The 24,367-nt window shown below is 42.6% G+C and overlaps 1 protein-coding gene and 1 long non-coding RNA gene across 8 annotated transcripts in view; one reads left to right on the plus strand and one right to left on the minus strand.

Annotated features, from left to right (window-relative positions):
- The window catches only part of CEP192 (centrosomal protein 192), a 143,262-nt gene that overhangs the window by 101,589 nt on the left and 17,306 nt on the right, over positions 1–24,367 (plus strand). For all 7 annotated transcript variants that reach the window (XM_050767533.1, XM_050767535.1, XM_050767537.1 and 4 more), the window contains 10 exons: positions 5,104–5,364; positions 5,620–5,735; positions 7,545–7,654; positions 10,755–10,905; positions 13,843–14,021; positions 14,523–14,646; positions 16,757–16,862; positions 17,600–17,807; positions 20,807–20,886; positions 22,286–22,381. In XM_050767533.1, coding sequence (XP_050623490.1) covers positions 5,104–5,364; positions 5,620–5,735; positions 7,545–7,654; positions 10,755–10,905; positions 13,843–14,021; positions 14,523–14,646; positions 16,757–16,862; positions 17,600–17,807; positions 20,807–20,886; positions 22,286–22,381 — 1,431 coding nt within the window. The remainder of the gene's footprint in view (positions 1–5,103; positions 5,365–5,619; positions 5,736–7,544; positions 7,655–10,754; positions 10,906–13,842; positions 14,022–14,522; positions 14,647–16,756; positions 16,863–17,599; positions 17,808–20,806; positions 20,887–22,285; positions 22,382–24,367) is intronic.
- LOC126941241 (uncharacterized) lies at positions 15,743–16,192 on the minus strand. The gene is made up of 3 exons (XR_007721185.1): positions 16,100–16,192; positions 15,892–15,948; positions 15,743–15,834 (listed from the first exon to the last, which is right to left on the minus strand). It is a non-coding gene; the product is annotated as an uncharacterized LOC126941241 (long non-coding RNA).

The following is a 24,367-nucleotide window of genomic DNA, read 5'->3' on the forward strand; positions in this document are numbered from 1 at the left end:
AGTTGTGCGGTTTTGAGTGAGTCTTAATCCCGACTTCTAATCTAATTGCACTGTCATCTGAGAGACAGTTTGTTGTGATTTCTATTCTTTTACATTTGCTGAGGAGTGTTTTACTTCCAACTATGTGGTCAATTTTGGAATAAGTGCGATGTGGTGCTGAGAAGAACGTATGTTCTGTTGATTTGGGCTGGAGAGTTCTGTAGATGTCTATTAGGTCCACTTGGTGCAGAGCGGAGTTCAACTCCTGGATATCCTTGTTAACCTTCTGTCTTGTTGATCTGTCTAATGTTGACAGTGGGGTGTTAAAGTCTCCCATTATTATTGTGTGGGAGTCTAAGTCTCTTTGTAGGTCTCTAAGGACTTGCTTTATGAATCTGGGTGCTCCTGTATTAGGTGCATATATATTTAAGATAGTTAGCTCTTCTTGTTGAATTAATCCGTTTATCATTATGTAATGGCTTTCTTTGTCTCTTTTGATCTTTGTTGGTTTAAAGTCTGTTTTATCAGAGACTAGGATTGCAACCCCTGCTTTTTTTGTTTTCCATTTGCTTGGTAGATCTTCCTCCATCCCTTTATTTTGAGCTTCTGTATGTCTCTGCATGTGAGATGGGTCTCCTGAATACAGCACACGGATGGTTCTTGACTCTTTGTCCAATTTGCCAGTCTGTGTCTTTTAATTAGGGCATTTTGCCCATTTACATTTAAGGTTAATATTGTTATGTGTTAATTTGATCCTGTCATTATGATGTTAGCTGGTTATTTTGCTCATTAGTTGGTATAGTTTCTTCCTAGCATCGATGGTCTTTACAATTTGGCATGTTTTTGCAGTGGCTGCTACCAGTAGTTCCTTTCCATGTTTAATGCTTCCTTCAGGAGCTGTTGGAAGGCAGACCTGATGGTGACAAAATCTCTCAGCGTTTGCTTTTCTGTAAAGGATTTTATTTCTCCTTCACTTATGAAGCTTAGTTTGGCTGGATATGAAATTCTGGGTTGAAAATTCTTTTCTTTAAGAATGTTGAATATTGGCCCCCACTGTCTTCTGGCTTGTGGAGATCTGCTGTTAGTCTGATGGGCTTCCCTTTGTGGGTAACCCGACCTTTCTCTCTGGCTGCCCTTAACATTTTTTCCTTCATTCCAACCTTGGTGAATCTGACAATTATGTTTCTTGGGGTTGCTGTTCTCGATGAATATCTTTGTGGTGTTCTCTGTATTTCCTGAATTTGAATGTTGGCCTGCCTTGCTAGGTAGGGGAAGTTCTCCTGGATAATATCGTGAAGAGTGTTTTCCAACTTGGTTCCAATTCTCCCTGTCACTTTCAGGTTCACCAGTCAATGTAGATTTGGTCTTTTCACATAGTCCCATATTTCCTGGAGACTTTGTTCGTTTCTTTTTACTTTTTTCTCTAAACTTCTCATCTCACTTTATGTCATTAATTTGATCTTCACTGATACCCTCTCTTCCACTTGATCGAATCGGCTATTGAAGCTTGTGCATGTGTCGCGTAGTTCATGTGCCATGGTTTTCAGCTCCATGAGGTCATTTAAGGTCTTCTGTACGTTGTTTATTCTAGTTAGCCATTCGTCTGATCTTTTTTCAAGGTTTTTAGGTTCCTTGTGATGGGTTTGAACATCCTCCGTTAGCTTGGAGAAGTTATTACCAAACTTCTGAAGCCTAATTCTGTCAGCTCATCAAAGTCATTCTCTGTCCAGCTTTGTTCCGTTGCTGGCGAGGAGCTGCGATCCTTTGGAGGAGAAGAGGTGCTCTGGTATTTAGAATTTTCAGCTTCTCTGCTCTGGTTTCTCCCCATCTTTGTGGTTTTATCTACCTTTCGTCTTTGATGCTGGTGACCTACAGATGGAGTTTTTGTGTGGATGTCCTTTTTGTTGTTGTTGATGCTATTCCTTTCTGTTTGTTAGTTTTCCTTCTAAGAGTCAGGTCCCTCAGCTGCAGGTCTGTTGGAGTTTGCTGGAAGTCCACTCCAGACCCTGTTTTCCTGGGTATCACCAGCGGAGGCTGCAGAACAGCAAGTATTGCAGAACAGCAAATATTGCTGCCTGATCCTTCCTCTGGAAGCTTCATCCCAGGGGGACACCAGCCTGTATGAGGTGTTATTTGGCCCCTACTGGGAGATGTCTCCCAGTTAGGCTACACAGGGGTCAGGGACCCACTTGAGGAGGCAGTCTGTCCATTCTTAGAGCTCAAACACGGTGCTGGGAGAACCACTACTCTTTTCAGAGCTGTCAGACAGGGACATTTAAGTCAGAAGAAATTTCTGCTGCCTTTTGTTCAGCTATGCCCTGCCCCCAGAGGTGGGCTCTATAGAGGCTATAGGCCTTGCAGTGGGCTCCACCCAGTTCAAGCTTCCCTGGCTGCTTTGTTTACCTTCCCAAGCCTCAGCAATGGCGGACGCCCCTCCCCGTGTCAGGCTGCTGCATTGCAGGTCAATCTCAGACTGCTGCGCTAGCAGTGAGCAAAGCTCTGTGGGCGTGGGACCCGTGAAGCCATGCGTGGGATATAATCTCCTGGTGTGCCATTTGCTAAGAGCGTTGGAAAAGCTCAGTAGTTGGGCGAGACTGTCCCGATTTTCCAGGTGCAGTCTGTCACAGCTTCCCTTGGCTAGGAAGGGTAAATCCCCTGACCCCTTGTACTTCCCGGGTGAGGCAACGCCCCGCCCTGCTTTGACTCATCCTCCGTGGGCTGCACCCACTGTCCAACCAGTCCCAATGAGATGAACCAGGTACCTCAGCTGGAAATGCAGAAATCCCCATCTTCTGTGTCAGTCATGCTGGGAGCTGCAGACCGGAGCTGTTCCTGTTTGGCCATCTTGGAACAGAATCTCTCATGATCGCCATTCTAACGTGTGAGATGGTATCTCATTGTGGTTTTTATTTTATTTTTTATTTTTTTTTTTTGAGACAGAGACTTGCTCTGTTGCCCAGGCTGGCGTGGTGCAGTGGCGCGATCTTGGCTCACTGCAGTCTCCGCCTCCCAGGTTCAAGCGATTCGCCTGCCTCCGAGACTCCCAAGTAGCTGAGACTACAGGTGCATGCCACCACACCCAACTAATTGTTTGTATTTTTTTTTCTTTAATAGTAAAGGGGTTTCACCTGTTAGCCAGGATGGTCTCGATCTCCTGATCTCACGATCTGCCCACTTCGCCCTCCCAGAGTGCTGGCATTACAGGTGTGAGCCACCGTGCCTGGCTGATTTGCATTTCTCTAGTAACTAGTAACGATGAGCTTTTTTTTCACATGTTTGTTGGCTGCATAAATGTCTTCTTTTCAGAAGTGTCTGTTCATATCCTTTGCCCACTTTTTGATGGGGTTGTTTGTTTTTTTCTTATAAATTTGTTCAAGTTCTTCGTAGATTCTGGATATCAGCCCTCTGTCAGAAGGATAGATTGCAAAAATTTTCCCCCATTCTGTAGGTTGCCTGTTCACTCTGATGATAGTTTCTCTTGCTGTGCAGAAGCTCTTTAGTTTAATTAGATCCCATCTATGAATTTTGGCTTTTGTTGCCATTGCTTTTGGTGTTTTAGTGATGAAGTCTTTGTCCATGCCTATGTCCTGAATGGTATTGCCTAGGTTTTCTTATAGGGTTTTTATGGTTTTATGTCTTACATTTAAGTCTTTAATCCATCTTAGTTAATTTTTGTATAAGTTTTAAGGAAGGGATTCAGTTTCAGTTTTCTGCATATGGCTAGCCAGTTTTCCCAACACCATTTTAAAAATATGGAATCCTTTCCCCATTTCTTGTTTTTGTCAGGTTTGTCAAAGATCAGATGGTTGTAGATGTGTGGTATTATTTCTGAGGCCTCTGTTCTGTTCCATTTGTCTGTCTTTCTGTTTTTGTAGCAGTACCATGCTGTTTTGGTTACTATAACCTTGTAGTATAGTTGGAAGTCAGGTTGTGTGATGCCTCCAGCTTTGTTCGTTTTGCATAGGATTGTCTTGCAATTATCTCTATGGGCTCTTTTTTGGTTCCATATGAACTTTAAAGTAGTTTTTTTTCTAATTCTAAAAAGTCAATGGTAGCTTGATGGGAAGAGCATTGAATCTGTAACTTACTTTGAGCAGTATGGCCATTTTCACAATATTGATTCCTCCTATCCGTGACCATGGAATGTTCTTCCATTTCTTTGTGCCTTCTCTTATCCTTTGAGCAATGGTTTGTAGTTCTCCTTGAAGAGGTCCTTCACATCCCTTGTAAGTTGTATTCCTAGGTATTTCATTCTCTTTGTAGCAATTGTGAATGGGAGTTCACTCATGATTTGACCCTGTTTGTCTATTATTGGTGTATAGGAATGCTTCTGATTTTCGCACATTGACTTTGTATCCTGAGACTTTGCTTATCAGATTAAGGAGATTTTGGACTGAGATGATGGGGTTTTCTAAATATACAATCGTGTCATTTGCAGACAGAGACAATTTGACTTCCTGTCTTCCTATATGAATACCCTTTATTTCTTTGTCTTGTCTGATTGCCCTGGCCAAAACTTCCAATACTATATTAAATAGGAGTGGTGAGAGAGGGCATCCAACCCCTTGCGCTTCCCAGGTAAGGTGACGCCCCACCCTGCTTCGGCTCACCCTCCGTGGGCTGTACCCACTCTCTAACCAGTCCCAATGAAATGAGTCAGGTACCTCAGTTGGAAAAGCAGAAATAACCCGCTTTCAGTGTTGATCTCACTAGGAGCTACAGACGGGAGCTGTTCCTTTTCGGCTACCTTGGCAGCCCCCAGTTCATCTTTTTAATGCATTTCAAAGTAAATTAAAAATATTAGTATATTTTACCCTATAAACTTCTTAAGCATATCTGTACTAATCTTTGTATTATTCCTCTGTCATCTAAGCTTGGCTTTTGAAATAGTTAATTCTTAGCATTTCAGAAGCCAGATAATTTTGCTGGTCTTTTGTTTGTTTTTTCCTTAAAACAAAGTCTTTAATATACCGCTGAACTGGAAATGAGGAACTACTACTCAAAGTACACAAACATTAAAATTTTTAATTGTATTAAATCTTTCTGAATTTTCTTCTGACTGTAATTCAGTGTTTTGCTTTCTGCTTAACATTAAAATAATTTTGGATATGTATATTCTTTTAGATACCTTTGTCTGGATATGGAGGAACAAGCAATCTTATTTTGGAAGGCGTTAAAAAATTATCTGACAGTTACATGGTAACAGTGAATGGCTTAGTACCTGGCAAAGAAAGTAAAATTGTTTTTTCTGTCCGCAACACTGGCTCCCGAGCAGCTTTTGTTAAAGCAGTAGGTTTTAAGGATTCTCAGAAAAAAATTTTGCTGGATCCTAAAGTATTGAGGATTTTTCCAGATAAATTTGTACTCAAGGAAAGAACACAAGAAGTAAGTATAAAAGTTTCTGTGCTAACAACATCAACTCATTTTAAAATTAAGTTAATAATTATGTATTTTAAAGCCAAAAGCTAAAATAATATTTGAAAATAATGTAGGAGTGGACATACTTATGTGATGTTGGAAATGCCATGCACATGCACTTGTGTCTATGTCAGATATTTAGACTCATAAGATTGTTGAATCAGAATGAAATTACTTAAAAATATTTAATATTTACTCCTGATTTTTTTTTCTTGGCATCAGGATGTTACTTTAATATATAATCCATCAGACAGAGGAATCAATAATAAAACTGCAACAGAACTATCCACTGTATACTTATTTGGTGGAGATGAAATTTCAAGACAGCAGTATCGCAGGTAGATGACTTATCTTACACAATGCTGGGAACCATTCAGTAGAAATGATGAAGGCTTCTGTGGCTTGGGATGTGGAATTTTTAGAACATTTCACTATTAGTGAATTGGTAGATGAAAAATCATGGTAGAATTTATGTGAGTGATAAGCTACCACAATGTGAGGAAAAAATACCCGTAGGAAACTCATCTCCTATATTTCCTCAGAATGTGCCTTCTTTTCTAGATGAATGTATTGTGCCACTCTTCCCTTACTCATTAGCTGCATCATACTTCATAATAGGACTATTTTTATAATGTACTCTTGATGACATGTCAAGTGACCGTGTCAGTTTTATAAAAGATTAGAAACTACTGAATGATTATATTGTATAAACAGATGACTAGTTAGTAATATTTCTGGGAATGCTGTGAATTATTTGAAAGGATCAAGTCGAATTTTCGAAATGTATAAGATGTTTAGCTTGCAGCTATTTAAAAAGTACAAACTACTGTAAAATCTGATCTATCTAATGTAAATATAGGGCAGGCTACGTGGCTCATGCCCAGCACTTTGGGAGGCTGAAGTGGGAAGATTGCTTGAGGCCAGGAATTCAAGACCAGCCTGGGCAACATAATGAGACCCTGTCTCTAGAAAAGAAATAGAAAATTCAGTTGGGTGTGGTGGTGTGCCCCTGTAGTCCTCACTGCTTCGGAGGCTGAGGTGGGAAAATCACAGTCCCAGGAGTTCAAGGCTGCAGTGAGCTATGATTACACTCCAGCCTTGGCGACAGAGCCAGACCTCTCAAATAAATAAATAAATAAATAAATAGATAGATAATTTAAACATAGTTTGATATGCTGAACTGTTGGAAAATTTAGGATGTTGATTTAGGTTTAAGTGTGATTCAAAGATATGAATTCTGTCATTGTAAAGTGTAGTTTCCTAGACTAAAGGACCTAAACACAGGATGAGTGCAGCTCATGATGTGTCACCTGCTAATAAAAAATCGTTAGAAAGGGGGTGTGGAGGAATACGCCTGTCTCCTTCCAACCCTTTGTGCTTGGCTGTGTTTTATTCTGATACAGAATTTGGGAAATTGTTTTGTTTTTAATTTGTTGAGGGTCATTGGAATGTTTTACAAGAGGGAATTTAATGGCGGCTTGCTACATGATGTTAGAACAGACCAAATAAAAAGCTTGCCTTTGGACCTGGTTTTGTTTCTTTTTTAAGTATTTTGGAAAGAGAAACTGACATTTGGAGAAATCATATTATGAGGTATTCTGATGTTTTTCTTTTTCTCAATTGGGATATAGAAGTCAGCGTATTGTTTTCAAACTCCTCTTTGACATAAAATTATAGTAGTGAGATTTTCTTTGTGGACATCTGAGTATTATAGAGAAATTTACATTTCAGTTTTCTCACTTCAGATTCTCTGGAAGGAGCCAGATAAACATGGTTATATGGTAATTGAGATATTCCCCTTCAAATCTTCCCATTTTTTAGCATGTTCTTTTGTGTTCTGAGACAAATTTCTAGCTATTACCACATTATCACAAATAATGAAAATGTAGGACCTGAAAAGAATCTAGTTTTACTCTTCTTTTAGGGAATTATTGTTTGATGTTAATATTTAACTGAAACTGATAATTTTACTACCATGTGTAAATTTCGAGGGAACTTCCAAAACAGATTTTTCTTTTAGGTGTAAGGTCTGTGTACTGATATTTCAGTATTAGTGGGATTTGCCAAATGCATTAGTGAAAATCTAATTAAAGTTATTTTATATATAATGGCACTTTTAAATAATAATAAAAAACCTCTCATGCCAGGGCCCTGTTACATAAACCAGAGATGATAAAAGAGATACTTCCAGAACACAGTGTGTTTCAAAACATTAATTTTGTTGAAGCGTTTCAAGATGAGCTATTAGTAACTGAAGGTAAGAATTTCGGCGTGTCTTGATGTATTAAATCTTTTGGGTCGTTTATAGTATTATCTAGGTCCAGTAATGTGATATAAGAAGGAAGGGTTAGTTTAGATACAGTGTCAGGCAGAGTTTGAGCCACAGCCCTGCTGTATGAGTTTGAACAAATTACATTATTGAATATCAGTTTCCTTATCCTGTAAATGGGAGGAGGAGCGACATCTAGCTTTTCATCCATACGGAGTTGTTAACAAGGATTCAGTGAAAGAGCTTTGCTGCTGTATAAATGTTACATGTTACTAATACTTTCTGCACTTATTCTCTAGGCAACCTTGTAAACAGGAAGAAGAAAATGGTCATTATTAAATCAAATTAATTGCTACTTAGATTTGATTGTAAACTCGCACTCATTTTGAGGTTACTGTTCTATTGTGCCTATTGTAAGATTTATGGAAGATGCAGTGGTGGCAAAAAATCTTCAAAATAGGTAGTGATAAGGTGACACTAACCTAGATGGTTAGCCCTGTTTATACTAAACATTTCAAATATTTAACAGTATTTATTATTCCTACAAAATATAAATATATTGAGACATACAGACTGTGTAAAAATGTATATACGGATTTTCACCATAGTGTTGTTTATAATAGCAAGAAGCTAGAAGTAACCTTAATGCCCAAGAATAGGGAGTCATTTAATTATGCAGTAGAATTTTTTTTTTTTTTGAGATGGCGTCTTGCTCTGTCCCCCAGGCTGGAGTGCAGTGGCACGATCTCTGCTCACTGCAAGCTCTGCCTCCCGGTTTCACGCCATTCTCCTGCCTCAGCCTCCCAAGTAGGTGGGACTACAGGCCACCACCACACCCAGCTAATTATTTTGTATTTTTTAGTAGAGACGGGGTTTCACCATGTTAGCCAGGATGGTCTCGATCTCCTGACTTCTTGATCCCCTCGCCTCTGCCTCCCAAAGTGCTGGGATTACAGGCGTGAGCCACCGCGCCCGGCCACAGTAGAGTATTTTGAAGCCATTAGAACAATAATGTGAATCTGTTCTGAATGACATGGAAAGCTCTTCATTTATCACAAAACCTTTTTGAAGTTTGCATAGTAAGATATCATTTTGCTAAAAATTATTACATATATTTACATAAGTAAAATTACAGGCATATACACACCAAAAGAATAAGTGGCTAGTTTTGGTGGTAAATTTCTGGTGGTAGTTTTTCCCTGTTTTTATTTTCTACTTTTTTAGTGATGGATTATATTTTGCTTCTGAAATATGCAGTGATGAAAGGACATTTATGCCTTGGTAGGGGTGATGTTGAATAGTCTGTGAACTTTTCAATAAGTGGGTGTCTAGATCATCTGCTCAAAGGGAAGGCAAGGATGAGTTAGTTAAAAATGACAAAAAGACTTGAAATGGACTTGTTAGGAGTGTGCTCGGGGACCAGAGCAAAGGAAAAAAGCCTTGGATTTGAAGTGGAAACTGAAGACCCATCCGTCCCACTGCAGCCCCACCTCTTCCTCAAAGGAAGGATCCAAATACGAGATAAGCTGAACTGTGCTATGGAGATGGAACACTAACACTTAGTAACACGGTGCAACTGTGGTGAAGACTGTAGGGAGCCAGAGTTTGCAGTGGTTCAGAAGGTGGCATAGCCCCACCATACAACGACAGTCCTCTCGTTGAATGGTGGATGCATCCTGAGAAGACAGAGTGCCAGTAGGTCTATGGACACTGGATGCAGAGGTACTGGATGCTGTCCTTGTCCATGAGGGGCTTACAGACTCAGGGGAAGACAGATGACTCAGGTGTGATGTGAAAAGTGCCGTGATAGAGAGAGCTGTGTTTATAAATCTGGGAGGGCACCTCACTTAGAATGAGATGATTCTTGAGGTATACTTGAAGAAAAAGGAGGAGGTGGTAAGGTGAAGATGAGACCTGAATAAGGGCGAATGCTCCAGGTAGAGCTGCATGTCCAAAAATTAAGTACACATAATGTATTAAGAGTTGTGTTGACACAGCCAACCAAGAGCTCAAGTAGCTGTCAAGATCACCCATCTAAGATGGGGTTGAGCTGGGACTCAGGCCAGGTCTTTGGGACACCAGAATTTCACCTCAAGGAATACTGTATTCCTTGTGATTATATATTTATTGTCCAGATGAACGGAGAAAACAGTTTCACTTTATTTGTTGGTTTGTACCATAGATCACCTGTGAGTACACTGCAGCTGAAGCTTTTATGTGATGAATTTCAGTAACATTTCGTTGAGCATGTTACTGTTCCAAAGATTTGTAACAATCTTGCTTTTACAAAATGTGTAATTTATGGCACATATTTTTGTAGTTGATTTAAACTTTTTCAGTCAAGAGTCTTGGTTAAGTTATAAATCTAAATTTATAGTTACTGTGTTCTTTTAAAATTTCCACGTCAAAATATATGATACTCAAAGACCATCTAATTTAACATTTCTTGTATATACAAATTTGGGTGGCCTAATCTAGAGATGTTAATCTTGAATACTGTTTCACTAATCTAATTATATTAGTAGTGCTGGTTTCTAGATTTACTTTAAATTGAATGTCTGTGAGACTGCTACTTAAAAATCATGGACTCTTAACTTCTGTGCTTCAGATTCTTCCTCTTTGCAGTAGGGGTAACAGTACCTATCTCAAAGAATTGTTTTGAAAATTAACTAAATTAATATATATAAAGAGATTAGAACAATGTCTACATTAAGCTTCATATAAATGTTTGTTGCCGAATATATCTGCAAAAGCATTCTTATTTTAATGCTCACAACCCCTGATACAGATCGTTACTCTGTATTGTAGTTGAGGAAACTAAGTTCAGAGAGGTTAAGTAACTTGCCAAAAGTCACAAAGTAAATGAGTGCCAAAGGTAGTTCAAATTCAGGTTCCAAGTCTGAGCTGTCAGCCACTGGTGCTGAATTCACTGTAATTTTGTGCCAGGAGGTATACTACTAATCCTAATGTCACCTCCCCCAACCCAGGAAACTAATATTCTATAGCTGTAAATATACAAATGTATCTGTTACTTTGTGGTGTGCTTGTGTGAACATTAATGTATTTCAAACATTATTTTCTATTTCAGTATATGATATTCCCCAACGGCCTAATGATGTTCAGCTCTTTTATGGAAGCATGTGTAAAATTATACTTTCAGTAATTGGAGAATTCAGAGATTGCATTTCTAGCAGAGAATTCCTTCAGCCTTCTTCCAAAGCTAGCTTGGAATCTACAAGGTAAAAGAAATGACCTGATTTCAGGATGATTCGATTCATAGCAAAGCTGATCTTTTTTCCTGTACTCTACTATTATTATTATTTTGTCTCAAAATTTTTATTTCACCTTTATTTTAAAATTTAAGTTGAAATAATTTCAAACTTTCAGGAAAGTTTAGAAATAGTGCAGAGAATTCCTATATACGCTGCACTCAGACTCACGTTGTTTTACCACCTTTACCTTATCATCCTCTATTTATATGGAACATTTTTCTGAACCATCTAAGAGTTTCAGGCATGATAACCAATTAGCCCTAAATGTCCTAAAAACACTCTCCTATGGCCGGGCGTGGTGGCTCACGCCTGTAATCCCAGCACTTTGGGAGGCCAAGGCAGGCGGATCACAAGGTCAGATCGAGATCATCCTGGCTAACGCGGTGAAACCCCGTCTCTACTAAAAAAAAATACAAAAAGCTAGCCGGACGAGGTGGAGGGCGCCTGTAGTCCCAGCTACAGGGGAGGCTGAGGCAGGAGAATGGTGTGAATCCAGGAGGCGGAGCTTGCAGTGAACCGAGATGAGGCCATTGCATTCCAGCCTGGGCGACAGAGCAAGACTCCGTCTCAAAAACAAAACGAAGAAAACAATCTCCTACATAGCCCTGGAAAACTCATCCAAATTAGGACGTTTAATAGCAATACACTACAATCATTTAGTCCACAGGTTCCATCCACACGTTGTTTGTTCCAATAATGTCCTTTATATTATAGTTAAATGACAAAACAACAACAAAAAATAACCTTCATCTTTGCCGCTTCCTCTCTGGTCCAGAATGTAATCTAACATCACATGCTGCATTTAGTTATGCTGTCTGCTTACTCTCTTTCAGAATAGAGTTCCTTAGCCTTTCCTTATCTTTCCTGACTGAGATAATACAGAAGGTTCGATTATTGTATCAGATCCACGAAATCAAAGACTTCACCCAGAATTAAGCTTACTAGTAACTTTAGGTGAAGCCTGGAGAAGTCTGGGACTGGTGGTGGCGCTTCCTAGGTCCTTTCGGCCGCATTAATACTTGAGCTCTTGTTCAGTTTTGACACCAGGTCTCTAAATTGTGCGTGTGCTACATGGCTTACCCGAAAGGAGGAGCTGTATTGAGCATGAAAGTTCTATTTTGCACTTTGATAATTACATGACTTATGTGGTAATTTTTCAAATAACTGTATCCCATAAAATCAGAAGCTTCAGGTTTCTTTACCAGAAATAATTCTAGACAGAGCAGATACATCTTGCAAAAAGCATTCCATAGATAAGGACATCAGTGTGTTTGCTAGGAGATCTGTCACTAGCAAGATCACTAGCAGATTTCACCAAATCACCTTTCTTTTTTATTGAGCATTCCTTGGTAAAAACGAGAAAATAGATTGCAGGCCAACTGCTAACCCTTTCTTACCAATGACCTTGATGTTTTTTTGGAGTCCAGGCCAGTTACTTTGTAAAACATCCCACAATTTCAGTTTGCAGATTGAATTTTCACACTTTTGGCAGGAATGATGCTGTTTGTTTTCTCGGTACATCTTCTCAGGCAGTGTACAATGCTAATTTGTGCTATCACTTAGTTAAAAATGGTGCCTGCCAGATTTCTCCACTGTAAAGCTGATGAATATCTTAGAGGGATTTCTTTAAAGATCATGATTATCTGTTCCTTATCAAACTGTGAGCATCCATTGATGCTTGTTGCCTGAATTATTTTCATCATGGTTACCAAAGGGTGATTTCTAATTCCATCTTTCTACATGTATTAATTGGCTTTTTCCTATGAGGAAGAGATTTGCTTTTGGCCTTTTTGTGTAATGAGTCACTGATACTGGAGTGGGCTCGTGGGTGCAGTGTGGGTCCTTTACTGTCGTTATTTGGTCCTGCATTGCATTCTGGCTTCCGGTCCTTTTGATGGGTCCCCGTCCTTCTTTGAGCACTTTCTTACTCATTGGCACAGCAGGATGTTTAGGCTCATCCTGTACTTTCCCTGCGCTCCCCACCCCGCCCCCTGGAATAACCATTTCTCTCAGAAGCTGAGAGTAGAGAATGAATGGTGTTAGAAACCAGGGTGCAGGCACTAGGTGTACTCATGCTGTTGAGATACCCTTGCTTCTAGGCTCTCCCTGTGGACAAACCCAGGAAATGTGGACTAATACACAAATCCACACACTTCTGTATTTACTTGTGTTTATAAATATGTTAAATGAGCTTCCTCTGAAGCCTCCAATTCTAGTCTAACACCACAGTGCCTTTCCACATTTATACCCTTTTCTCCAGTACTGGGAACCCTGGCCCCATTATCCTCAACATATTTACGTTTTTACTTAATCCTCTAATTTTTAACTAATCTTTCCATTGCACGGCTGTCTCCCTGAGCTCAGTGCCGCTGACCCAGACTGGCTGGCTGTTCCCTGCAAGTCCCAGTGCAACCACCCACCCCTGTCACCCCTATACTTCATGTATTTTTTTAAAGACAGGGTTTTGCTGTGTAGCCCAGGTTGGCCTCCTGGCCTCAAGTAATTCTTCTGCCTTGGCCTTCCTGGTAGCTGGGACTACAGACACCTGCCACCACTCCCAGCTAATTTTTCTTTTATCTTGTTGTAGAGGTGGTGTCTTGCTATGTTGCCTAGGCTGTTCTCAAACTCCTAGCCTCAAGCGATCCTCCCGCCTCGGCCTCCCAAAGTGCTGGGATTATAGGCATGAGCCACCACACCCAGCCTATACACACTGTCAACTATACACAATATGAATAATTTTTATTCGCTAAAAAATACCTGATATATAATGCACTTTTAACTTTTAATGTTTTTAGATTTATGAAGAATTAGTATAAAAGTATGTGATACAATCTGGTCTTTTATCATTTTTAACTTGTGTCTCTGTCTCTTGTGTAACTTTTTCATTTTTAAATAATTTTTTAGCGACTTGGAAGCTTCTGGGAGACATGGTGGCAACATCTCTTTGGATGTTTTACCAGTCAAAGGTCCTCAAGGTTCTCCTCTTCTCTCACAGGCGGCTCGCCCGCCTCCGGATCAGCTGGCCTCCGAAGAGCCGTGGACTGTCCTGCCCGAGCACTTGATTCTAGTAGCTCCTTCTCCTTGTGAGTATGTCAGCTGTGACACCTCAGAGGTTTGCTCTGGTGTCTGGGCCTGTACTTCCTTTGTACCCATGGCCCATCCAAGACACACATGGGCTCTTGCACATTGAGCTGTGCCTTGCCCAGGTCCTGCTTCCACTGTTGGAGACCCCACTCAGATTTGCCTAGAGCAGAGTCCTTGTCCCAGGGCCACACTCCTCAACGAGGCTCCCAGTTCCCCAGTGGCAGAGCCACACCCCTGCCCACAGAGATAGAGCATTGGTGCAGAGTAGAGTGAATCTGCTACGCAGGTGTGTGCTCAGGTTAAGACCAAGCAGTGACAATTTCCAGGTTTCCTTTTTCCTTTTGTTTACCACCAAGGATTGGAAATTTCTGTAATTGCGCAGTTGAGAAAGCAGTAGCATACTCATGTATCTATTTAGGGTTCTGGTTTATTAGTTGTTAACATTTGTCTTTTTCACTGTTGTTAAATGTAAGTAACATTTTATTTATCTGACAAAATAGGTGACATGGCAAAAACTGGACGTTTTCAGATTGTGAATAACTCTGTGAGGTTATTGAGATTTGAGCTGTGCTGGCCAGCGCATTGCCTCACAGTCACACCGCAGCATGGATGTGTCGCCCCAGAGTAAGTCTGACTTCTGTGTTCTCTGCGTGTTACTTAGATGCTGGCTTGGTGACTTTGTAAAGGTCAAATAATATGTCATTGTAGTTTATCCAGTTAAATTTGGCACCGTGCTGACTCTGCACAAAGCGCGTGCGTGGTTCTGCAGGTCAGCTGTGGGCTCCAGTGGCAGGCGGACTAGTGGAGCAGAGATCTGCACACGGCTGGTTATGTTGTCACCCAGGAGGGTAAAGGAACACACACATTTGAGGTGGAACAGAGTCCCTGGTGTGAAGACTTCAGAGCATTTCCTTCTTAGGACTCTGCCCACAAAATGACAAAGCAAGGAATGCAGCTGGACATGGGATGAGGGGTCGCAATGTGTCCCGAGCCCAAACACTTCTGCCGCTTCTTATCTTGGTTTGGGTTTTGTGTTCTGTTTTTCTGAATGTTTTTCAGACAAAGCTTCCTCGCTTTTAGTATGTATGAGCCATAACCTTGCTGACAGTTTTCTATGTAGAGTATTCTAGGACAGAAGGACATCTCTTGGGGCCAGCCATTTACACACGGCCACAGCCTGTCCACAGCCTGGTTGTTGATAGGTGGGAAAGCCACAGCTCTGCGGCGTTTCGGGACCTCACCTGGCCAGCGCGTGGCGCCCATGCCTGTGTGTTCCCTTCTATCTGGGATTAGCAGCTTTGCAGAGAGACCACATGAAGTTTATTTAGTTTTTGCAAAATGATATGCTGAAATTTTAGGAGAGTTTACTTGACTGAGACTTTGAGCTGAGGCATGGTTAGGGATACTCCAGAGAGACGTTGTGGGAACCAGAGCAGTCAATTCGGCATGCAGCAAGTGTTTCTCATGTGCCACACACCCTTTCAGCTAACGGCAGAGCAGGTTCCTCACAGGCCGCTTTTTCTGTAGCCTCATGTGTTCGTCAGGGGAAGACAATCTTGCCCTGTCATTTTTGACATGTTGACGGAAATAGCTTTTCAGTCTGGTGATTTCTTTAAAAATCACAAGTCTGATCCCATTGTCCACTTTTAAACTCTTCTCTGGCATCCCCTGGCTCTTGAAGAGACTATTGAGCCCAGAAAATATGAGCAGCCGGCTCATATAGAAACACATTTTTTTCTTCATTTCTTCTCCGTCTCCCCCACCCTTTTTTCCAGTTTCCTCTGCAGCTGCTTCATTCTCCCCGTGCTGCACCTACATTCTTCTTTACTGTCACGTGGCTCAGAGCGCTTCATTCTCCCCGTGCTGCACCTACGTTCTTCTTCACTGTCACGTGGCTCAGAGCGCTTCATTCTCCCCGTGCTGCACCTGCTTCTTCACTGTCACGTGGCTCAGAGCGTATTCTCCCCGTTCTTCTTCACTGTCACGTGGCTCAGAGCGCTTCATTCTCCCCGTGCTGCACCTACGTTCTTCTTCACTGTCACGTGGCTCAGAGCGTTTCATTCTCCCCGTGCTGCACCTACGTTCTTCTTCACTGTCACGTGGCTCAGAGCGCTTCATTCTCCCCGTGCTGCACCTACATTCTTCTTCACTCTCACGTGGCTCAGAGCGCTTCATTCTCCCCGTGCTGCACCTACGTTCTTCTTCACTGTCTTCAGAGCGCTTCACTGTGCTGCACGTGTGCTCAGAGCGCTTCATTCTCCCCGTGCTGCATCTACATTCTTCTTTATTGTCACGTGGCTCAGAGCGCTTCATTCTCCCCGTGCTGCACCTATATTCTTCTTTACTGTCACGTGGCTCAGAGCGCTTCATTCTCTCCGTGGCACCTACATTCTTCTTCACTGTCACATGGCTCAGAGCTTTTGTAGTCTTGGTCTTTTGCGCTAGAAATTTTTACCGTGAGTTGCTTTTAAAATGATATTCCTCAGTCATGGTTTGTTTTCACATGAGTTTTGCCCTTGTGTCATGGGTTCGCACTGGCGAGTTCCTCGTTAGCCGTCGAGTCGGGTGGAGGTGGGCCGAGCGCATGGGAGCCGCGTGGAGTGAGCTCTGTTCTCTGCTCTGCCTGAGCAGTGAGGAAATGGCCATTGGCTGGTAGACAGTATTTATAACTCCTGTGATTACTGCTGTTAAAATGCAGGCTCTTTCTAATTTTCTTACTAATTTTTTTTTAAAGGAGTAAACTACAAATTCTTGTGAGTCCTAATTCCTCCTTATCCACAAAACAGTCAATGTTCCCGTGGAGTGGTTTGATCTATATACACTGTGATGCTGGACAGAAGGTACTTTTTAAAGTGGTTTGGTTTTTCTTTGAGTGACAGTTGTGTTAGTTTGTAGCTTCAGTTTCATAATCCTTATTAGCACTTAATTTCAGAAATCAAATGGAAGTATACTTGGCGCTTCATATTTGTGGGTTCCACATCCAAGGACTGAAATTATTCAACCACAGACTGAAATTATTTGGGGGAAAAATAATACAAATAAATACAGTATAACAAATGTTTGCATAGCATTTGCACTGTATTAGGTATTATAAGAACCCTAGAGGTGAACTAAAGTGTATGGGAGGATGTATGTAGGTTATGTGCAAATACTGTGTCACTTTATATACAGGACTTGAGCATTGAGGATTTTAGCGTCCTCGGGGGATCCTGGAACTGATCTGCCGTGGATACCGAGGCATGATTATTTGTATTCTGAGGCCAACTAGTTAGAGCATTGGTATAGAATTTCTCCATAGTGATCAGAACAGTTATCTTGGGGAATGGGTGTAGAGAGTGGAGCCTAGAACTGATTACTAATTTTCGAAATTTGCTTTAAAAACAAAGGTAGTGGGAGAGAGGAGACAGAGTCACAGATTTACCTTGAGATCTAAATAAATAAACTTTAATTCCTAAATTTATTGATGTTTCATTTCTTTGGCATTTCTTTTCTCTACCATGATTTAAAAATGGAATTGTTTCGTTTAAAATGATAGGTATGTTTTTTGTAGCTTATCCCTGTCTTTGGCTCATTTCAGAAAATTGTGAAAGTTCAGATTCGAGAAGATTTAACTCAGGTGGAACTTTTAACTCGTTTGACCTCCAAACCATTTGGAATTCTTTCCCCAATATCTGAGCCTGCAGTCAGTCATTTGGTGAAACCAATGACAAAACCGCCTTCCACAAAAGTTGAAATAAGAAAGAAGAGTATTACTTTTTCTACAACAGAACCTGGTGAAACTTCAGGTATTGTATCACAAAATTATGTAATTCAAATGTCTGCTGATATATTGAGTCTATGCTTATTCTTAGCCATAATAAGTTGGTGATAAATACAGATTTCCTCCTCCTTCGGGGGAAAGTGGTCACTAGCAATCATTTCCATGATGGGCTGGATTTGGGATCTAAACAGTCTTGATATGTGAAATCTTGGCATTTACTAACTGTGTGTATTCCAGGAATCCTAGCTTTTATTTGATGGTCAGAATCTTTCCTGTGCAACTCTCACAAGATCCTTGACCACAGTTGTTAATAAGTTAGCAGATGAAGAAGGCAGGCCAGTGGTGGAGCCCGGCTTCATCACTGACTCACGTGACCTTGAGGCTCCAGACAGGTCCAGTAGAGTTGCTCAATTTCCCCGTTTGTAAAATGGCCTTTGGAATTAACTCCTTCCAGAGAAGGCTTCGAGGATAAATTCAGTAATTCCTGTATGGGCAGACCCTGACTTACGGTGGCTCGATTTACCATTTTTTGACCTAGTGGTGGTGTGAAAGCCATGTGCATTCAATGAAAATCGCACTTTGATTTTTGACCTTGCCCTGGGTAGCGACACATGGTGCTGCACCCTCTTGTGATTCTGAGCGGCGGTAACCCTGAGCCACAGCTTCTAGTCAGCCGCGATCACAAGGGTGAACAGCGGATACTGTATTCTGCAGTGCACTGTCTTCAGTAAATGACATGAGATATTCCACCCCGTGTTATAAAATGAACTTTGTGTTAGAGGATTTGCCCATCTGTGGGCTCAGGTAAGTGTTCTCAGCACGTTTCAGGCAGGCTCGGCTAAGCTATGATGTTGCGTAGGTTAGGGGGATTAAATGCATTTTCCACTTAGGTTCATTGCAACTTAGGATGGGTTTATTGGGACGTGAGGAGCATTCGTGTTCAGTGGTAGTGATACATGTACAGCAGTTAGCATGCTGTTTGTTGTCCGTTAGGCACTCTGTATTGCTGACATTCCTCGAGAGTCCTGAGATCATTTCTTTTTGTCCCTATCTGTCTCTCTCACTGCTGGCTCAGGCTAAATGAGCAGTGTTGTCAGGGGACCCGTTAGAAATGATATGGGCGCATCTCTTGCCTGGCCCTCTAACTCCTTGCCTCTCCATTGATGTTGTCTACCCCCAGCCTCAGCCTCCTGCTTCCATGGTCTTCCTCCCAGACCTTGTTGTTCAGCTCTGGAGCTCCCCACTCTGAGCCTGGCACTTGCTGACTGTCGCCCATCTCTTCAGCTCACTCACCCAGGGCTCACAGCAGTTTTCTGTCCTCCCTGAGAGCCCCCCTGCCTAAGGGCCCTGCCTGTTTTGTGCTCTCTCCCAGCCTGCCCATGCCCCTCTCCTCTTGTCACTCCTTGGACTCCTGAGTCTGTCCTTATAGTTGCTGTTTCCCAGGCTTCCGTGACTGTGGGGTGCTCCTCTCCCTCTCTGTTCCTGCCTGGCAAGATCCCAACCCTGGCTTGTCCCAGGAGCCTGGCTCCTCCTGCCTCCACCCTTGCAGTGAAACCATGCTGGAGGGAGCTGCTCCGCCTTGCTGGGGGTTCCTGGTGCCCCTCCACCTGAGGCTTTGCTGCCTCTGCTCCCCTGTGTGTCCTGCAGCTCCCGCCACCCCCGCAACTGGGGGCCCTTCTCTCCTCTGGGAGCTTCTGCCCGCTCCCCTGCTCCTGCTGTCACTCTTCCTAACCCTTGACTTTGCCTCACGCGTGAAAAACAGAGAGGCCCTGAGACTCAGTGAACGGCTTCTGTTTCCGTCACAGATGAGCCCTCTGCCTGGAACCGGGCCTGTCCCTTCTCACCTTTCGGGGGCTTCCTGTGGTCCCCTCTCTCTCCAGAGCCATCAGCTTCTCCCTCCTTGTTGATGTGTCTCCACCAGCACCCAGTATACTCCACCATTACCGGGTTAAGAAGCATCTTCCTTGGCCCCCACACCCTTTCCTTGTGGCTTCCCCCGTCTCAGCAGCCCCCTGCCCTCACTTCCTTAGGCTTTGGCTGCCGTCACCTCATGCCCGGAACCCCATCCTGTGGAGGTCACTTAAGAGCTCCATGTGCCAAATCCAGGGTCTGTTTTGTGTCTTGGTTGACTTGACCTCCCAGCACTGTCGACTGCTCCTCCACGTTGGAGGACTCCTCCGTGCAGCTGCTGTGCCCTGGGGCTCAAGTTTTCCTGCCTCACCTGCTCCTGCTCTGATCCCTTGTTGACTCCTCTCCCCGATTTCTGAAGACTGGCAGGGTCCCGGCCCGGCCTCCCTGTGCGTTTCTTTCTCTGTGTTCCCCTGTGTGATGGTGGCCTGTGGCCTGTGGCTCTCATGACTTCCCATGTGCTGGGGCCCAGGCACCACACCCCGGCGCCTGCTTGGCTCCCACATGTGGGCGTCTCACGGGCACATCAGGTGTGGTATGCCCAAGAGAAGCCCTACACCTCCTCCAGGCTCAACCATGGCAGTAGATGGCACCACTGTCTGTTCATCGGTTGTTATTTCTGAGTTCTCTTCTTCCTCCCTCTTCCCACTCAGTCCATCAGCAAGTCCTGTGAAGCCTGTCTTCCAAGTAGAGGCCACACATGCCCACGTCTGTTTCTCCCCTTTGCCACTGTCCAAGCTGGAGGCAGTCACCCTGTGCGTCATCTCACAGCCAAACTGCTGCAGCCATGACTTACCTGGGCTTCCTCGTCCACTTCAGTGCCTTGCAGTATCTTTTCTACAGAGCAGTCTGTAACGCTTTAAAAATGTACATCATCTTATTGCTCCTCTGCATAAGCCCCTTGGTATCTTTGCATTATACTTGTAATAAAACCTAAAACAGAATATCTGACATACCTGGTTTTTTAAGAAAATACTGTGGTTCTTGTTGAACTCCTTTAGGGATCTAGTGATTGGGTTCTTTTAACCCCAGTATGAGGTAGTAAGGCCTGTCACAGTCATCTGCTTGTTCTCCAGTCTCTCTGGGTTTGGGTTATGATATATGTGTTCCTTTTAGAGAGCTGTCTGGAACTCGAGAATCACGGCACCACAGACGTGAAATGGCATCTGTCATCTTTAGCTCCACCTTATGTCAAGGTCAGTCATCACTGCCTCAGATATAATCGTTTTAACGTTTAAACTTTTTCCAGGACGTTCTAAAAACTGACTAGGAGCATAGGTTGATATTGTTGGTTATTTGCTTGTTTGTTTTCTGAGACAAAAGTCTTGCTCTGTCGCCCAGGCTGGAGTGCAGTGGTGTGAACACTGCTCACTGTAGCCTCAACCTCCCAGGCTCAAGTGATCCTCCAGCCTCAGCTTCCCATGTGGCTGGGACCACAGGTGTGTACCACCACGTCCAGCTAACTTTTTGTTTTTTTGTAGAGATGGAGCCTCACTTCACTGCCCAGTCTGGTCTCGAACTCCTGACCTCAAGCGATCTTCCCACCTCAGCCTCCCAAAGTGTTGGGATTACAGGTGTGAGCTGCTGCACCTGGCCTTGCTGGTTATTTGTTCCACCAATTCATTTAGTTGGTTTTCTCTTTAGATGAGGATGATATATGCCCAGTCTTTTTCACAAGATGGTTTTGAGAGTCAAATTAGAGAATATGTGTGGAAATACATGTTTGCTCCATTTAATGCTGTCTCCTAGCCCTAATTTTATCTGAAATAACTGTATTTTGAGAAATACGTAAAAACCGTATTTCTGAGCATTGTATGTACACATGCATGGCTTTCCCCTCATGTTCTGAGTGCTGTCGTATGTTCCCAGCCAGCGGTGCAGGAAAGGGAGCTGAGCACTCTTTGCCAGTGAGTGGCAGCCTACTGTCTGTGGCAGTAGTCTCCACCAGGGCACCGCCTGAATTCAGTGGGTTTGTCATTGGTGGTGTTTAGAACAGGGCTGTGGTCTCTGCCATATATTTTGTGCGATAGTAACAGTTTTGAGCCATAATACTAACCAAATGTGTACAAAAAACAGTTTCTGGACCTACTGTGAAAAAATTAAAAACTACTTGGGAGGCTGAGGTGGGAGGATCGCTTGAGCCCAGGCTGTCGAGGCTGCAGTGAGCCATGATTGCGCCACTGCACGCCAGCCTAGGCAGCAGAGCAGGTATTACCCTGTCTTAAAAAAATAAGTAAATACAAATTAAAAACTGGTATTGCATAAGTTATTAAAATGCACTTTCAACAGGGTCTTCAGAGTCTTTGAGCAAAAGATAGTTGTTTGACATTGTGAGCCTCACCATAAAGATCACTATAGCCAGGGAACTGATAAAAGTCGCCTTGTGTGACCTCTCCTTTGGTGATGTGAGTCAGCGTTATGGCCTTCTGCAGAGCTCAGTCAGGTAGCACTCCCATTTTGGGAATACCTTGCGTTCTCCTTTTCCACTGCTAAGTGTGGTGGTGTGTTCTCAGCAGCCATAGAGGTAATAGTGTCTCTGTGGGATTGATCCGTTGGCTTTATGGTTTTTAATTTGTTTAAATGATTGCTTTGCAGGGAGTTGATGAAAGTGGAGACGTTTTTAGAGCCACCTATGCAGCATTCAGATGTTCTCCTATTTCTGGTCTACTGGAAAGCCATGGGATCCAAAAAGTAGGTTTCGATATTTTTTTCCATAGGCAGTTAGTAAGAACATCATGTAAATTGTCCAGGAGTGCCTCATTTGATTCCACCCATTTAGCTTGTTTCACCCAGAGCAGTGCTACTCACAGAGCCAGTGTGCACCCAAGAGAAGAGCCTGCCTCACTCACAATGCGCTGTAGCAGGCAGTCTTAGTGTGAAGAGCAGTCCGCTAAACAAAGTGGCGCACTTAGCAGTAAAGACCACAGACTGCCAGTGCTTACAGTCGTACTACACTGATGGAGATGAGAGTTTTGTCTATCAGCCGTAGCCAGAAAAACCTGCCATTACCCAAAAACAGTTCAGTGTTTGTGGCATAGTCAGCAGTGTATCTTCATGGGTGACAGATCCCTCCAGCTACTATGACCCTCTTAAATGTTAATTCATTTCTATACCTGACATATTCCCTTCAAATGTCTCCTAATAACACTAATCCCCCACCTGGCCTGAGCAATATACTTTTTCATTCTAATTGCTGAAGCTCACTGGCTCATTTATTAGACATTCAGACTGAAAGTAAGTTATAGAATGTAGCTGTGAACTCAGAAATGACCGTAAAAGAATCTTGAAGCAGCTGTAGCAGTTGTTGCAAACTACACACTTTACTGGGTCTGTATAACAGCCTTTCAGAGGATTTCTCACTTTTTTTGGAAAGACACACAGTTCTACACGTGTAGTTTAGTTCGTTTCCCAAACCACAACAGAAGCAAAGCAGAACGGGATAAACACACCGCTCGAATAGAGTTCAGCGTATGAGGCAGGATAAACACACCGCTCGAATAGAGTTCAGCGTACGAGGCGGGATAAACACACCGCTCGAATAGAGTTCAGCGTACGAGGCGGGATAAACACACCGCTCGAATAGAGTTCAGCGTACGAGGCGGGATAAACACACCGCTCGAATAGAGTTCAGCGTATGAGGCGGGATAAACACCGCTCGAATAGAGTTCAGCATATGAGGAGGTATCGCAAAAAGAAACCCAACAAGAAAGACATCCCGTGTCAGTCGATCAGAAGACTTAACCTTGTTAAGGCAGCAGCACTCCCTAAATTGGTCTACATGTTCAACACAGTCCCAGTCAAAACCCAAGCTGGGCCCAAAGCAGTCCACAGTTAATGCTGTTCCTATCAAACTACCAACGTCATTTTTCACAAAACTGGAAACAACTATGCTAAAATTCATACAGAGCCAAAAAAACAACCTGAATAACAAAAGCAGTCCTAAGCAAGAAGAACAAATGTGGAGGCATCGTGCTACCTGACTTAAAACTATACTATAAGGCTACAGTAACCGTAACAGCATGGTAGCAAAACAAAAACAGACATACAAACCAGTGGAACAGAGTAGAGAACCCAGAAATAAAGCCACATACCTACAACCATCTGATCTTCAACAACTCAGCAAAAATAAGCAGTGGGGAAAGGACTCCCTAGGCAATAAACAGTGCTGGAATAGCTGGCTCACCATATGGAGAGGAATGAAATTGGACCCCTGCCTTTCACCACATACAAAGATTAACTCAAGGTGGATTAAATATTTGAACATAAGACCTCAAACTGTAAGAATCCTAGAAGAAAACTTAGGAAACACCATTCTGGACTTTGTTCTTGGGAAAGAATTTTTGACTAAATTCTCAAAAGCAACTGTAATAAAAAAAAAATTGACAAATGGGACCTAATTAAAGAGCTTCTGCACAGCAAAAGAAACTATCAACAGAGTAAACAGACAACCTACAGAAGAGGAGAAAACATTCACAAACTGTACATCTGACAAAAGTCTAATACCCGGGATCTATAAGGAACTTAAAACAATTGAACAAGCCCAAAACAATTCACCCCATTAAAAATGAGCAGACGACATGAACAGACACTTCTCAGAAGAAGACATACAAGCTGCCAACAAACATGAAACAATGCTCCAATCACTTATCAAGAAATGCAAATCAAAACTACAATGAG

This window comes from Macaca thibetana, chromosome 18 (genome assembly GCF_024542745.1).
Source record: "Macaca thibetana thibetana isolate TM-01 chromosome 18, ASM2454274v1, whole genome shotgun sequence".
Classification (NCBI taxonomy): Eukaryota; Metazoa; Chordata; class Mammalia; order Primates; family Cercopithecidae; genus Macaca; species Macaca thibetana.